The sequence below is a fragment of the Podarcis vaucheri genome (genome assembly GCF_965113315.1).
Source record: "Podarcis vaucheri genome assembly, chromosome: W".
Classification (NCBI taxonomy): Eukaryota; Metazoa; Chordata; class Lepidosauria; order Squamata; family Lacertidae; genus Podarcis; species Podarcis vaucheri.
This window is the reverse complement of record NC_138757.1, coordinates 5,102,223-5,116,690: the sequence shown is the minus strand read 5'-3', so window position 1 is coordinate 5,116,690 and position 14,468 is coordinate 5,102,223. Positions and strand designations below refer to the sequence as shown.

The 14,468-nt window shown below is 48.4% G+C and overlaps 2 protein-coding genes across 2 annotated transcripts in view; both read right to left on the bottom strand.

The window, feature by feature from the left end:
• Positions 1–7,047, bottom strand: part of LOC309523313 (proteasome subunit beta type-7-like) — a 36,450-nt gene extending 29,403 nt beyond the window's left edge. The window contains exons 1-5 of the mRNA XM_082207114.1: positions 6,902–7,047; positions 5,124–5,217; positions 4,880–4,977; positions 4,395–4,535; positions 2,703–2,818 (exon numbers count right to left, since the gene is read on the bottom strand). Of these exons, the coding sequence (XP_082063240.1) occupies positions 2,703–2,818; positions 4,395–4,535; positions 4,880–4,977; positions 5,124–5,217; positions 6,902–6,975 (523 nt within the window). The 5' untranslated portion in view covers positions 6,976–7,047. The remainder of the gene's footprint in view (positions 1–2,702; positions 2,819–4,394; positions 4,536–4,879; positions 4,978–5,123; positions 5,218–6,901) is intronic.
• Positions 1–14,468, bottom strand: part of LOC309523308 (uncharacterized protein) — a 283,533-nt gene that overhangs the window by 119,901 nt on the left and 149,164 nt on the right. The gene's annotated exons all lie outside the window — the stretch shown is intronic.

Sequence of the window (14,468 nt, the reverse complement as noted above, 5' to 3'; positions counted from 1 at the left end):
CTGACATATAACGCCACTCCTCCTCCTTTCTTGTCTGGTCTGTTTCTCTGAAATAGATTGTATCCCCCCATTATTACATTCCAATCGTGGGACTTATCCCACCAGGTTTCAGTGATGCCTATTATGTCATATTTAGTTTGCTGTACCAAGAGCTCAAGCTCATCTTGTTTATTTCCCATGCTTTGCGCATTAGTGTACAGACATTGAAGTCCATTAATCATTCCCCCGTGTCTCTTATTTAAGGATTTTTTCCTCCCACCACTAGGTCCACGTGCTGTTTGCTCCATTTGGTCTATGACATTTGGATGATCATCTTCATTAATTGATAGACTCCTACCTTCAGGAGCACTGTCTCCCTCCCCCACATTAGTCAGTTTAAAGCCCTCCTGATGAGGTTTCTGAGATTTTTGGCAAAAACATTTCTCCCAACCGTTGTGAGGTGCAGCCCATCACTTGCCAGAAGTCCATCTTCAAGAAACTGCAGTCCGTGATCTAAGAATCCAAACCGTTCCTGTTTACACCATTTGCGAAGCCAGCTGTTCACTTCCACTATTTTCCCCTCTCTCCCTGTAATCCCTAAGCCTTAGGTATGCTGCACACTGCAGCAAGAAATTCATTCTTCAGTCTCTTAGTTTGCTATATCACATTTAAAACATGGCCCTACATTTGGACAAATTATTTAAACAGTAGATTGAAGTTGTCTATACTGAAGGCAGCCCTGTTTAGGGAAGTTTTTAATATTTAATGCTGTACTGTTTTTAACACTTGATTGGGAGCCGCCCAGAGTGGCTGGGGAAACTCAGCCAGATGGGCAGGGTATAAATAATAAATTATTTTTATTATTAATTATTATTACTACTACTATTTTTGATATTTACCAGACCAGAGATTTGCACAATATACCCCATGTCATTCCTGTAATGAAGCATTGTCAGGTATGCAATAGCCCAACCCTAAGCACTTTTACTTGGAAACAAGTGTTGTGGAGTTCATAGTGGTTTGCTTTTAAACATGCTGGAATTGCAGCCTTCTTCTTCTTCTCTTTTTAAAGGAATAGCAGCATGGTAGATAAAAGAGACAGATTAATACTGTCAGGCTTCATAGGCTTAGAAGCCTATTCCCATTTAATGACAGCAGTCCTTACCAGTCAGATTTCTTTCACTGGGTGCAGCGAACAATATTCATAGGATAACCATGCTCTACAGCTTCAAACAAAACAGGGTCAAAGGATTCCTGGTGCAAGGCAGACATGAATCCTGCAGTTTTGGGTCACTAATCATTCACTATACAAATGCAGCAAGGTTTATTGTTCAGCAGTTTAATAATTTATAAGTTTCAGGACACATTTATAAATATTAATCCAATTTCATATTTTATGTTAATTCATATAAGGGTCTGAATAGAATAATATACCATAAATCCTATAATAGCATTCTTTCAAAAATAGATTTCATGCACAGAATAAATAATTTACTACTTTGTAGGGTACCATGGCACCATCGATTGGTGTAAAAAAGCTACACTCTGTTCTAAGCATTTTGTACAACTCTGCTTGTCTATGCCCAGGACTCCAATTTTCCCTAACACTGGCATGAAAGAACATCAAAATCAACCGAACAGATGCAGTAATTTTGGAGTACACCTCTTCCATAATCTAACTAGGGCTATCTGCAATAGAGATGCTTCTATGATTTGTGTGTGTGTGTGTGTGTGCATGCGCGCACGCACACACACACACCATTTCTTCAAGTAATTTAAGAAAAATGTTTGACCCTAGTAAACACAGAGGTATAGGCAGGCAAAGCATTCGAGCAAAGTGAAATTGGGGTCAGAATGAACTGAATCTATGTGAACAAACTCCATCAAACATCCATAGTAGTAGTAGTAATAATAATAATAATAATAATTTTTTATTTATATCCCGCCCTCTCCAGCTGAAGCCGGGCTCTGGGCGGCTAACAACAATAAAATAATACAACATTCTAAAATCATTTCATTATAAAATTAATTCAAATCAAATTAATGGCAACCATTGGGCTAGAGTTCTGTGAAGATTGCCAAAGGAGGGAGTCAGGCTGTGCCCTGGCCAAAGGCCTGGTGGAACAGCTCTGTGTCTTGCATTTGCCTATTAACTACTGCATCCATTTCAAGAACAAAACATTAAATTAGAAGCTCTCACACTCTCCACTGACAAGTGCTACACACCTGTATTTTCAGTCAGCTAACATTATTTTTGCTGCTGACAGCCCCTATATAAGCTACAGGGCTGCTTTAAGAAATCTGCAATCACCCTTACAGTGTAATTTCTCTAGTGGTTCTGATGGCATTTTTAGAAACTTTGTGTTTGTTTTAATGTTCTGATGAAGAACCACTACCTTGGGATTTGAATTAGCAAACCATTTGTCATTCAGCATTGAAGCTACACTCTGGGAGTCACTTCTCTGGCAAATGTGCACAAGCTGTATTTCCCATCTCCCCACCAAGCCATTTACAATTTGCCAATTATTTAAATTATTATTATTAGGCATCAAGAGATATGATCACACAGAGTATGAGATCCCTGTTTTACTTTCACTTTCTACAACGCTAATGACATTTCAGAATCACACACACGAGTAAAGATGAGGAAAGAAAAACTAATTATGACAGATTTCCACTAGTGGGCAGTGCAGTTACCTAAATTGTAACTGGGAAAGACTCACCCATTGTGACATAAGGCAATTTGTCAGTAGATCCATGAGGATAGATGCTGTAAAGATGGGCTCCAGTGACATCTACCCCACCCAGAACCAGGGCTGCGCCAATGTAACCTTGATACCTGGAAGGCATAAATGTGTTTAGCATAAGAGTGTGTGAACACCAGAAATGCATTCCAAACAGTGTTAGAAACTGGGGTATAAAAGCTAAGAGCCTAATGACATCTTAAACCTGCATTCCAGGCACTACAAGAATGCCTAGGTGCCTTTTCATTGGAAAAAAAGATTGTGGGGGATCTGCAAGCAGCGCAGCACCAAAAGAGCACAACCACAGCCAACTTGCCAAAGCAGGGGCAGGAGCAGGGCAAGCCATGCAGTTCTGTGCAGTTTTCTCTCCCTCTCAAAATGCACACAAACACCAGTGGTGGTGGTGGCAGTTTAAAGGCAGGGGCACTCCCCTCACCCTTCCTAGCAGAAACTATTTAAACCAATAAAAGGGAGTGGGAAAACAAGGGGGTTCCTTAAGAGTGTTGAAACGTCAAGACTCCTCTCATAAAACAGATGGGCTTCCCAGAGAGTAAAAAGCAGCTGCCCCAAAACCTGCACTCCCCGCCCAGCTTATGCTGCGCAAACAGAAGTTGAGCAAAGAAGAAACATAGTGGCCACACACCCGGCAGCCTTCACCACTGGTTTGATTCACAGGGACTTGAAGCTTTTCCCAAGAGAGAGGGGTGAGGAGGAAGTGTTGCCTGTCTGCCCACCTGTCAGCTGCGCATTGCCCAAAGTCTCTGGCTTGCAGGACAGAGAGACCCAGACAGAGAGACGTAGACACATGGTGTTGGCGGGTGGAGGCAGGCTCACAGAGCCGCATCTCTCTGGCCTTGCAAATTCAGCAGGCAGGAAGCAGCCCTTTAATCTGCAGTAGATAGATGGCTAGATGGGAGGTACCGTCTTTTTCGCTCTATAAGACGCACCAGACCACAAGACGCACCTAGTTTTTGGAGGAGGAAAACAAGAAGAAAAAAATTCTGAATCTCAGAAGCCAGAACAGCAAGAGGGATCACTGTGCAGTGAAAGCAGCAATCCCTCTTGCTGTTCTGGCTTCTGGGATAGCTGCGCAGCCTGCATTCGCTCCATAAGACGCACACACATTTCCCCTTACTTTTTAGGAGGGAAAAAGTGAGTCTTATAGAGCAAAAAATACGGTATTTCAACACTTGTATTTCGGGGTGGTAACAAAAACAGCAGTGAGAAAGAACCACAATTAAGGCTGCTTTGGGCCCCTGGGAGACATTCCTTTAGCCCATCAAATAGTTCCCTGGGGAGCAAGCAGAAAGGGAACGCTTCAGTCCTAGGACACTGCCCTTGGCTCTCCTGCGCAGCCAGAGATCTTGGTCACAAATCACATAGCTGGAAATCTCATTTTGGTTGCTAGGTGGCGCTATTGAGTCGAAAAAGAGATTGGAGACTGGCTAATTTTGAATGCTGATGACAAACACAAAAATTTCCATTTTTAAATGCTGCCCCTGGAGGCTTCTGCTTGTAAAATTGTTTAAACACACACATATTTTAGAACATGCCACTCAGCTGCTGAACTTTCCCAACTACATGTGTCTGTATACTGCTTAACTGAATGAAGAGAGAAAGGGGAGGAGGCAAAGAGTGGCAACAGCACTGCTCAGTCCACAAGCCAGTTACCTGAAGAGCATCTGCTTGAGCATCCGGTTGGCTGTGACCACCCTTGGAAGCCGTCCAGTTGAGAGCGAGTGGAGTTCGATGTTAGAAGAGATCAACTGAGTTGTCATTTCTGTGTCTGCAGCCGTTCCAGCCCCGCAACAACTGCAAACATATTTACTTCATTTAGTAAACAAGCAGCTTCTGAATAATTATCTAGAAGCCATGGCCACACTTGGTTGGCAGCCACCCCACAAACCCCCGGAACACATTGCCACTCTATAGGAATCAAGAGCTAACTAGACAGTCTTAGTCCATTAAAGCAGGTGGTCATTTTCAGGAGAGGACAGAGAAAGCCCTTTGTGAAACATGAACAATTAAATACCCATGCTTTTTCTTCCTACTTTTCCCTGGTTCCCTCCATTAGAAACAAATACTTTGCAACTTTTCACTTCCAGAAAATCTGTGGTCATAAGGCCTAGAAAAAGGTTAGTAATATATATACTTACTAAATGTTTGGAGATATATAGTGTATTTTTGAACAGTTCTTGTCAGCAACAACCATCCCTTCAGTGGCTCTTGTATCTGCTCCAAGTACTATCCCATCCTAGATAAAGAAAGGGAGATGGCAATCCTATGCCCACTTTCCTGGAAGCAAGTGTCACTAAGCTTAGTGGGACTTACTTCTGAGTAGACATGCATAGGACGAGCACTGAAAAAGCTGATATTACTGCAACAAGCATTGGGCCTCACCTTAAACACTACCCCAGCAATGGTGGTGCCAGTCTTGTGGGCTGTGGGAAGACGCAGGCCCTTCTTGGTCCCCTCCACTTCAAGATGAGAATTCCTACAACAGGAGGTAATCATGAAAATGAGGCACTGGTGCTAAAAATTAAAAAGTCTTCTCCATAAATAGTGTAAGGAGATCCTGACTACTCTAACTGCCAGAGGATTAGAAAGAAGTGAATGCAGCAAAAGGAACCAATGCAAGCACCAAGCCCACCAACACCCCACTCCTCCCGATTTAATAAAAGGAAGAAAGCACTGTCAGGAAGGTAACAACCTACCCCCATCGCTCCCTGAATCTGGCCCCCTGACTAGTTCATTATAGGAAACACACACACCCCGGAAGCTGGTCATGCATTTAAAATTTAACTCTTAGAAATTGAAGGTTATAAGTAGATCCCGCTAGAATGAAATCCAACCTTACTTACCTTCTAAGTAAGCCTGCCCAAGGGCTGCTGGCTACAACAGTGGATCGCTTTTGCATGCTCCACCCGCCCTATTGGGGAGCAGGCAAGTGTGTTTTCCCTTGGCATTTCAGCGCACACACAAGCAGTTTGGAGCAAAAACAACAACCCTCACACTCCCCCCACCCCTGCAATTCTCTTCTACCACCACCACCCCACCCCCGCTATAATTGGGGGTGGGGGAACTAGCAACCGTTTGCTCCTATGGGAGGAGCTACGATTTGGCAAAAATGGGATTCATAGCACCACAGTGTTGGAAGGGACCCGAAGAATCACCTAGTCCTAGTCCAGCTCCCTGCAAGGCAGGAATACGAACCTGCAACTGGGCAAACGTGGGATTATCAACATCAGGCTCTAAGCAACTGAGCCGCCCAGCAGGATAAAAAGGTGGATCTGACATCTTTCCGCAGGGCCTGCAAGATGGAGCTGTTCAGCCAGGCCTTTGGTCAGGGTTCAGCCTGACTCCCCCTCCCCTTTCATAAGCACTTGCATGAAAGCGGCTTCCCAATTTTTCTCACAGGCCCATACAAACACAAACAGCACAAATAGTTGGGCCTGGTGAGCATTTAAGGTCCCCAACCCTAATCTGCGGGTTGCCATCTGATTGGATTTTATTCTGATCTTTATCTGATTTGAGGGTGTATTTTAATTGATTGATTTTATGTTAATGTGTTATACATTTGATGTTGGCTGCTCTGAGCCCAGTTTTGGATGGAGAGGGTGGGGTTTAAATAAAATTTATTTTTATTATTATTATTCCCGTTTCCCCGCCCCCGCCCCCAGCAAAGAACCTGAGCGCTATTTTCACCCTCTGGCAGCTGCCTAGTTACTGAGGAGGAAAGAAATCCATTCGAGGTTAAGAAACCCGCAGGTTTAAGCTTTCCAAGAGGTGGATAGTGACGAAGCGACAGCCCTTCCTTCTCTCTTTGAGATAAAGGGCGGGGAGAGGCAAGGTCCCCCCCAGCCCGCTCACCCCATGGGCGGCCCTTGGGGGTCTGGCTCAGCCACTTCCGAGGGGGGCTCCTCCTCCCCCCTTCGGCCCCCCGACCCCCCTCCCAGGAAAGAACGAAGCATCCGCGGATCCCAAGGCGGCTTAAGCGATCAGGCGAATAAGAAGGCCGCTAAGGAAGATCCATGGGGAAACCGCAGCAGCACCGGCTCGCGCGTTACTTATTACCTTTGTAATAGAAGAGCCCTTTCTCTCCCACCCGCGTGAGGGCCTCGCTAGGCCTCGGGCCCCCACGCCGCCTCCCCCGCTCTCCCCCCGCGGCCGCCACTGACCGGGCGCAGTTGTGGAAGCTGAATCCTCCGGCAGCGTCGGCCAGCGAAGCCTGCAAGACGGAGAGCATCGCCATCTTGCTCGGGAATGATGGGTTTCCCCTCAGGCGGCGGCGGAAGCGGCCTCGGCGGGATTGAGGGAGGAGGCGAGGAGAGAGAAGGGGGGAGGTCGCCGCCCCCGCCGCTTCTGTCGATGAGTCACGCGGAGGGCCCCGCCAGCTTTCCCGCCAAAACCTGAGGGAGGCGGAGGAGCCTCTGCGCTCGCCTTCCTCTCTGTGCTGCTGAAAAGGGACTTAAGGCCCTGCTTCATTCGTCGCGTTTAAACCACCCACCCGTCCAAATAAAAAGGTCTCTCTTTCTCATTTAAAACCCTGCGCGGGGCTTTCCATGATCGTTCATTCCGTTTTGTTTTCATTGATTGGTTAAAGAGGAGCAAAGGTTTCCTTTTTTTAATAAAAAAAGGATTTTTTATTAACAATTTCAACATAAGAAAATATCAAAACATGTATTCATTATTCCCCCTTCCCCCCATCAAACCCTCCCTTCCTCACCCTCTCCAGACTCCCTCAGCTCCTCTCTCTGATTTCTCACCACATATTCTCTGCATACTGTAAAATTGTACAATTCTTTATATTATCTGTCTACTATGTTAACAGTCAATAAATTTGTGTATGTTTATTCAAAACCTGCCAAGGAGTCCAATTCATTTTGTTGTATTGTAAGTAATTTGTAAAAAGTTTCCATTCTTCTTTTGTAGCACCCTGCTTGTGGTTAACGCTTAGCTGGAATGAAATATTCAACGCAGCAATAGAGAAATTAAAATAATAATTTATTTGTCAGACAAATAAATGAGAGACACAGTGGTATATAGTTACCAATGCTCTGCCTTTCCAGCCCTGATGGCCAGCACTTATATTCCCTCAGCCCAGCCCCCTTGCTCCTCCTTTGGCTGCCTCTGTCCAATCAGCCTGGTTGAAATTCCTATTGGCTGTTTGCTAGAACCAATCATAAAAGATACACCCACTTCCTATTACCTTTTATGGGAGACAAAGAGCTATATTTCCTTCTATCCATAAATGGCAGACAAGTAGCCATATATCTTACATTTACCTCGACAAGGCACCTTAATTAATATTTCACCTTTTGCCCTCTTGCCCTATTCACTGCAAAACAGATGGCTAAAACAGATGTCTTAAACAGAGGTCAGAGATCTTGGGTTCACCTTCTCACACACCATCTATGAAATAAGAATCTAACATAAGAATCTAACATTTCTTACTTTCTAAATCCTTTGCATAGTTACATTAAGCCAATATATTTCATACATAACTGAAATATACTCAGAGTCGCAAAGTGATTTCATGCTCTTTATTCAGCTCATAGTGGTGAGGAGGAATGAATGAAAGTCCCCTCAAAGTATCTGCTTTATATACATTATTTACACAATGGGCTGCACATGATTGGTTAATTCTGGAATTCTACTGTAAGCCAATCAGGTTGTGGATTCACTTATATCTGGAGCATGATTGGGTGGTTCCTGCCAACCAATCATACTGCTGCATTGTTCTTGGACCAATCAGACTGCTGCATTCTGAATCCTATTGTTCTAGGACCAATCAGACTGCTGCAATTTGGATCCTATTGTTCTAGGACCAATCAGACTGCTGCAGTTTGGATCCTATTCAACTCAGTACATAACACCCCTCCCCTCTAAGTTCCAGTCCTGCCCGGGAGGTTGCATTCATAGTCCTCGAGGTACGCCGGCGGCCTACGTATGCGTTGCGGCCTGTGGTGTTCCCTGGTCAGGGGTTCAGGTTCTGGCTCATGTTCCAAGGATGCTGGCTGTGATGGGCCTGTTTGGTTTGGCACAACCGGCTCGCTCAGTCGTGGTTCTGGTTCCGGTGTCCTTTCGGCCTCGCGGGTCCTCTCTGTATTTACTGATTCTGCCTCTCCTGCTGGCCCCTCCTGGTCTATGGGCCTCACTGCTCCTCTGTTCCCTTGGGACTCCTCTGACCTTTCCTCCTCCTGGTTTTCTCCCGGGAATTGTCGCCGTATCTGGTCGCAGTGGCAGCGCCAGCATTGCCCCCCCCATCCATTAGCACCTCGTACGACACGGGGCCAGTGACCCTGGTGACTGTGGCGGGTACCCATGCTGGGCCTGCCCCAAAATTCTTTGCGTACACTGGGTCCTGGGCCTCGAAGGTCCGGGGGTTCCTGCCTTCCCCCACCACTACCTCATCCTGAGCTCTATCGGGGTGAAGGCGGTCCAATCTGATTGCAAGGCGCCGACCCATTAGTAGTTCAGCGGGGCTCCGGCCAGTCGTTGAGCTGGGGGTGCTGTGCTGTGCTAGGAGGAATGTGGCAAGGCGGTACTCCCAATCCCCTTGCGTCATGCAGCGAAGGGTGTCCTTGGTGGTCCGCACCATGCGTTCTGCTTGGCCATTGGTGGCAGGGTGGAATGGCGCCGAACGGATGTGGCGGATGGCGTTCTGCGCTGTGAAGGTTTGGAATTCTCCTGACGTAAATGCAGTCCCGTTGTCTGAGACGAGAGTGTCAGGGAGCCCGTGGGTTGCAAACAGCCTGCGTAGTACCCGGATGGCTGCGGATGTAGAAGTGGACGGTACCAGTGCGACTTCCAGCCATTTTGTGTAGGAGTCCACCACTATGAAGAATGTTTTCCCCTGAAAGGGGCCAGCGAAGTCCACATGCAGGCGTGACCATGGTGCTCGGGCGGACTCCCAGGACTGGACTGGGGCCCTTGGGGGATCTGGGCGGGATTCTTGGCAGGCCTGGCAGTGTTTGACCCAGGCCTCTATCTCTCCGTCGATCCCTGGCCACCACACATAACTCCTGGCAAGGGCCTTCATTCTTACTACCCCTGGGTGTGTCTCGTGTAGGGCTGTGAGGACCCTTTTGCGGAGGGGCTGGGGAACAACGGCCCTGCTTCCCCATAACAGGCACCCCTTGTGGGCCGACAGTTCATGTTTGCGGGTTGTGTAGCCAGCGAATTCTGGCCCAGGGCTGCTGCTGGGCCATCCCCTCCACACCCAGTCCAGGACCCGGGAGATGACCCTATCTTTCTTGGAATGGTGTGCAACTTCTTGTGCCTGAATGGGGCGGTCGGGAAGCAGCTCCAGGCTCATAACCTCTTGTGCAGGTGCTGGGTCGGGGCCTGTTTCCGGTAGTGGTAGCCTGCTGAGGGCGTCCACATGGCCCATTGCCTTCCCCGGGCGGTGAGTCAGTGCATACTGGTAGCTGACAAGGAAAATTAACCACCTGAGGACACGAGGAGACAGCACTTGGGGGTCTGCTTTTCGGGGGCAAACAAGCCAAGCAACGGCTTGTGGTCAGTCACCATGGTGAATGGCCGCCCGTACAAGAAATCATGGAATTTTTTTACTCCCTTCACGATTGCCAGACCCTCCTTGTCTATTTGTGAGTAGTTCCGCTCGGTTGCGTTGAGTGTGTGGGAAAAGTATTCCACCGGTACCTCTCTTCCATCCGGGAGTTGGTGTCCCAGGACAGCGCCAATGCCATGGGGCGAGGCGTCGCATGCTAGCATCACCGGCAGCCTCTCGTCGAAGTGTGCCAAGACCGAGTTTGAGACAAGCAAGTCCTTGACTGCCTGGAATGCAGCCTCCTGGTGCTGGCCCCACACCCAAGGGGCCCGCTTGTCCAGGAGTCTGTGTAGGGGCTCCGCTACCGCCGCCTTGTGGAGAAGGAAGGAATGGTAAAAGTTCAATAGTCCCAAGAAGGCCTGAAGTTCAGTCTTGCTCTTGGGCGCTGGGGCATCACAAATGGCCCGTACCTTGTCCTCAGTCGGGTGGACCCCTTCTGCGTCCACCATAAATCCCAGAAAGTCCACCTGAGGCACTCCTAGTAGACATTTTTCCCGCTTCACCTTGAGACCCGCCGTCTGGAAACGGTGCAGAACGGTGCGGAGGCGGTCCTCAAACTCCTCTGGTGTGGGCCCGGCAATCAACACATCATCGAAGAAGGGGGTGATGCCAGGAATCCCCTTAAGAAGCGAGTCCATTAGATTCTGGAATATGCCTGGTGCCACACTGACACCGAATTGCAGCCGCTTTACCCTGAACACTCCTCTGTGCGTCACAATCGTCTGTGCCTCTGCTGTGGCCTCGTCTACTGGCAGCTGTTGATATGCTTGGGCCAAGTCCAGCTTGCCAAAAATTTTCGACCCAGCCAGGGTGGCAAGGACATGGCTGACCACTGGCACTGGGTATGCATGGGCCGTGAGGGCCTTGTTTATGGTACATTTGTAGTCTGCGCAGATGCAGACCGAACCATTAGGCTTGACGGGTGTGACGATTGGGGTTTCCCAGGGGGCATTCGGCACCGGCTCCAGCACTCCTTGCTCCACGAGCCGGTCCAATTCCTCGTCTATACGGGGTTTCAGGGCGAACGGGACCCGGCGGGCCTTGAGCCTGACCGGTCGTACTGCGGGGTCAAGCTGTAGAGCAATGGGGGGGGCGTATACTGTCCCAATTTCCCATCGAAAACCCCTGGAAATTCCTTGCAGATGGCGTCCACGTCCACTTGTAAGGTAGTGTGGTTCACTCCGGTGATGGCTAGCCCCAGTGGTCCAAACCATGCCAATCCCAATAAGCTAATGTAGGGGCCCTTGACCACGAGCAAGTCCAGTTGCCGCGTCCGCCCTCGGTATTGCACCCTGAAGGTCCCCACCCCCATTGTGGGGACCTTACGTTTCTGGAAGTCCCGGAGGGTGAATGGGGCCGGCCTGAGTTTGGGACCCCCAGTAGGACACAGTTTCCTTAAGGTCCTTGCCGAGATTATGGATAGAGTTGAACCCGTGTCAAGCTCCATGCGGCATGGGGCCCCCTCTATCTGTACCTCTACATAAATTTTCTCTACGTTGGGGTGGGGCAACTGGTATACCTGGAAGTCCGTGAGCTCCGTAGAGTTGCCTTGGTGCGTTGGGCCCCGGGATCTGGGGCTCTTGGATTGGTCATCTGATGCCTGGCATCGGGTGGGCCGAGCTCGACACACCCGGGTGATGTGTCCCAATTTTCTGCACTGCCTGCACTCTGCGTTGCGGAAACGACAGGTCCTCCTCTCGTGACTTTCCCCGCAGCTCGCGCAGTTCCCTCCTTCTCGTCGAGGCAGCTGTGGTATGTGGGCTGCTTGAGTGCGCTGCTGTACTCGGTGCACCTCCTCCCTGTCAGATCCTGAGTCGTCGGTGAGGTCTTCATGGTGGACCCTCGGTTGGGGTGGCAGGCTCAGCCGTGCCTCTTGCGTCGACCTCTTGGCAGCTTCCATTGCCAGGGCCTCCTCCAGAGCGACCTGGAATGTTAGGTCCTTCTTGGCGTAGAGGCGTCGTTGCAGCTTCTCATCCTTCAGACCACCGACAAGGCGGTCACGAAGCATGTTCTCCAGCTCTGAGAAGTTGCAGAACCGGGCAGCTTGGCGGAGAGAGGTCACAAACCCAGTTATGGTTTCCCCAGGGGCTTGCCGCTTTGCGTAGAAGGCATTTCGACGAGCCACCACTGAGGGCTGCGGCGAAAAGTGCCCCTTCAGCTGTTCCATTATTGTTTTGTATGGAACAGTAGCGACGTCTTCAGGTGCAAGGAGAGCCCGGGCGATTTCAAATGTCTCCTCTCCGCAGATGCTGAAGAATATCGCCCTCTTCTTGGCGTCTTCTTCATCGGTGACCCCTTTGGCTTCTAGGAGGAAGGTGAAACGGGAGGCGTACGCTTCCCAGTCTCCAGATGCTGGGTTGAACGGCGAGAAGCTGCTGTCGGTTGCCATTCTGAGTTCCTTGTGTCCCGGAGCTGAAGCCTGGATACACGGTGCGAGGCAGCGGTGCGGCAGGTGGCGGTGCTGCGGTGCTGTGTGTGGCAGTCAGCTCAGCGGGATCCCACCTTCGTCGCCAGTGAAATATACTCAGAGTCGCAAAGTGATTTCATGCTCTTTATTCAGCTCATAGTGGTGAGGAGGAATGAATGAAAGTCCCCTCAAAGTATTTGCTTTATATACATTATTTACACAATAGGCTGCACATGATTGGTTAATTCTGGAATTCTACTGTAAGCCAATCAGGTTGTGGATTCACTTATATCTGGAGCATGATTGGGTGGTTCCTGCCAACCAATCATACTGCTGCATTGTTCTTGGACCAATCAGACTGCTGCATTCTGAATCCTATTGTTCTAGGACCAATCAGACTGCTGCAATTTGGATCCTATTGTTCTAGGACCAATCAGACTGCTGCAGTTTGGATCCTATTCAACTCAGTACATAACAATAACATAGATAGATTTTTAGAAGAAAAGGCCTTTTCAAAGTAAAAAGGAAACAGCTTCAGAGAGAAGCCTCTTCGGTTTACAACCCCCCCTTTCCCCAGCCAGCTGCTGTTCCTATTAGCTCTTGCCCTTTAACCTTAGGAAAATATTGCTCGAGTCTAATGGGAGGCACAATAGATCTTACTATTTACCAACTCTTAATTAGTGTTTTTGCAGCTTGATTGTACTCTGTAATTTGCATGGTCAGTATGACCTCTGCTCCCAGCCTGTAATTTCCTTTTACAACTTTAAGGTACTGCTATAGATCAGGGGGGCCCTTGATCAAGAAGATAAACAACTGCCAGAGTACTCAGCCAGCTGCTTTATGTCTGGCATGAAACATACAAACATTTGCAAATATATCTTTAAGCTCATTTTAAAATACAGGTCTTGATCAGATGCCTCACTTTGAAGGCACAGTTGTCCTTGTCTCGCAGTTTGTATGTCAGTTTAGCCAGTTCTGCATAGTTCATCAATTTTTCTTGCCACTGTTCTTTTGTCGGGGTTTCCTCATTCTTCTATCCTTGTGCTATCAAGACTCTTGCCACTGTTGTAGCATACATAAGTTCTTTATTTTCCTTGGCAGGTCTTGTCCTACAATCCCAAAGAGGAGCAAAGTTTTCCATTGAGGCGAAGACAGCAGCAAAGAGAGGAAGGAAGCCAAGGGTCCAAAACATGAAAGGAAGCAAAGAGCAACAAGACGAAACAGCTCCGCAGCCACCCTTGTGGCTTAAAGCGAGAGTCGTATCCATTCCTCCCTCCCTCCGCTCCCACCCCAACGGGGACATGAAGCCCCTCGGCAGGGCCTTCTTAAGCATATCCGGCACCCCCCCCCCCGTTTCCCAGAGTTGTCGACCTTTTTTAAGAGGGGGACCCCAAAGTTGTTGACCCTTTTTAGGTTGCAAGGTGGTGGAGAAGCAGGGGAAGGAGGGAGAGGCGCTGGGGGCATCAGTTGCAGCATGTAGCCTCGAGCGTGTAGCCTCAAACATCCCAACACTCAATGCTGATGAAGACATTAAAGAAATTTTTTACTCTCAGCTGGATACCATCCTATCAAAGATGCCTAAGCAGGGTAAAATTATCTTCCTGGGTGATTTTAATGCAAGAATTAGGCAAGATTTCGATTTGTGGCCTGGGACTATTGGGAAAGAAGAAATTGGCAACAGCAACCAGAACGGAATCTTACTTTTGACTATATGTGCAGCGCACAACCTTCTTATAACCAACACACACTTTCTTTTCTTTTTTAA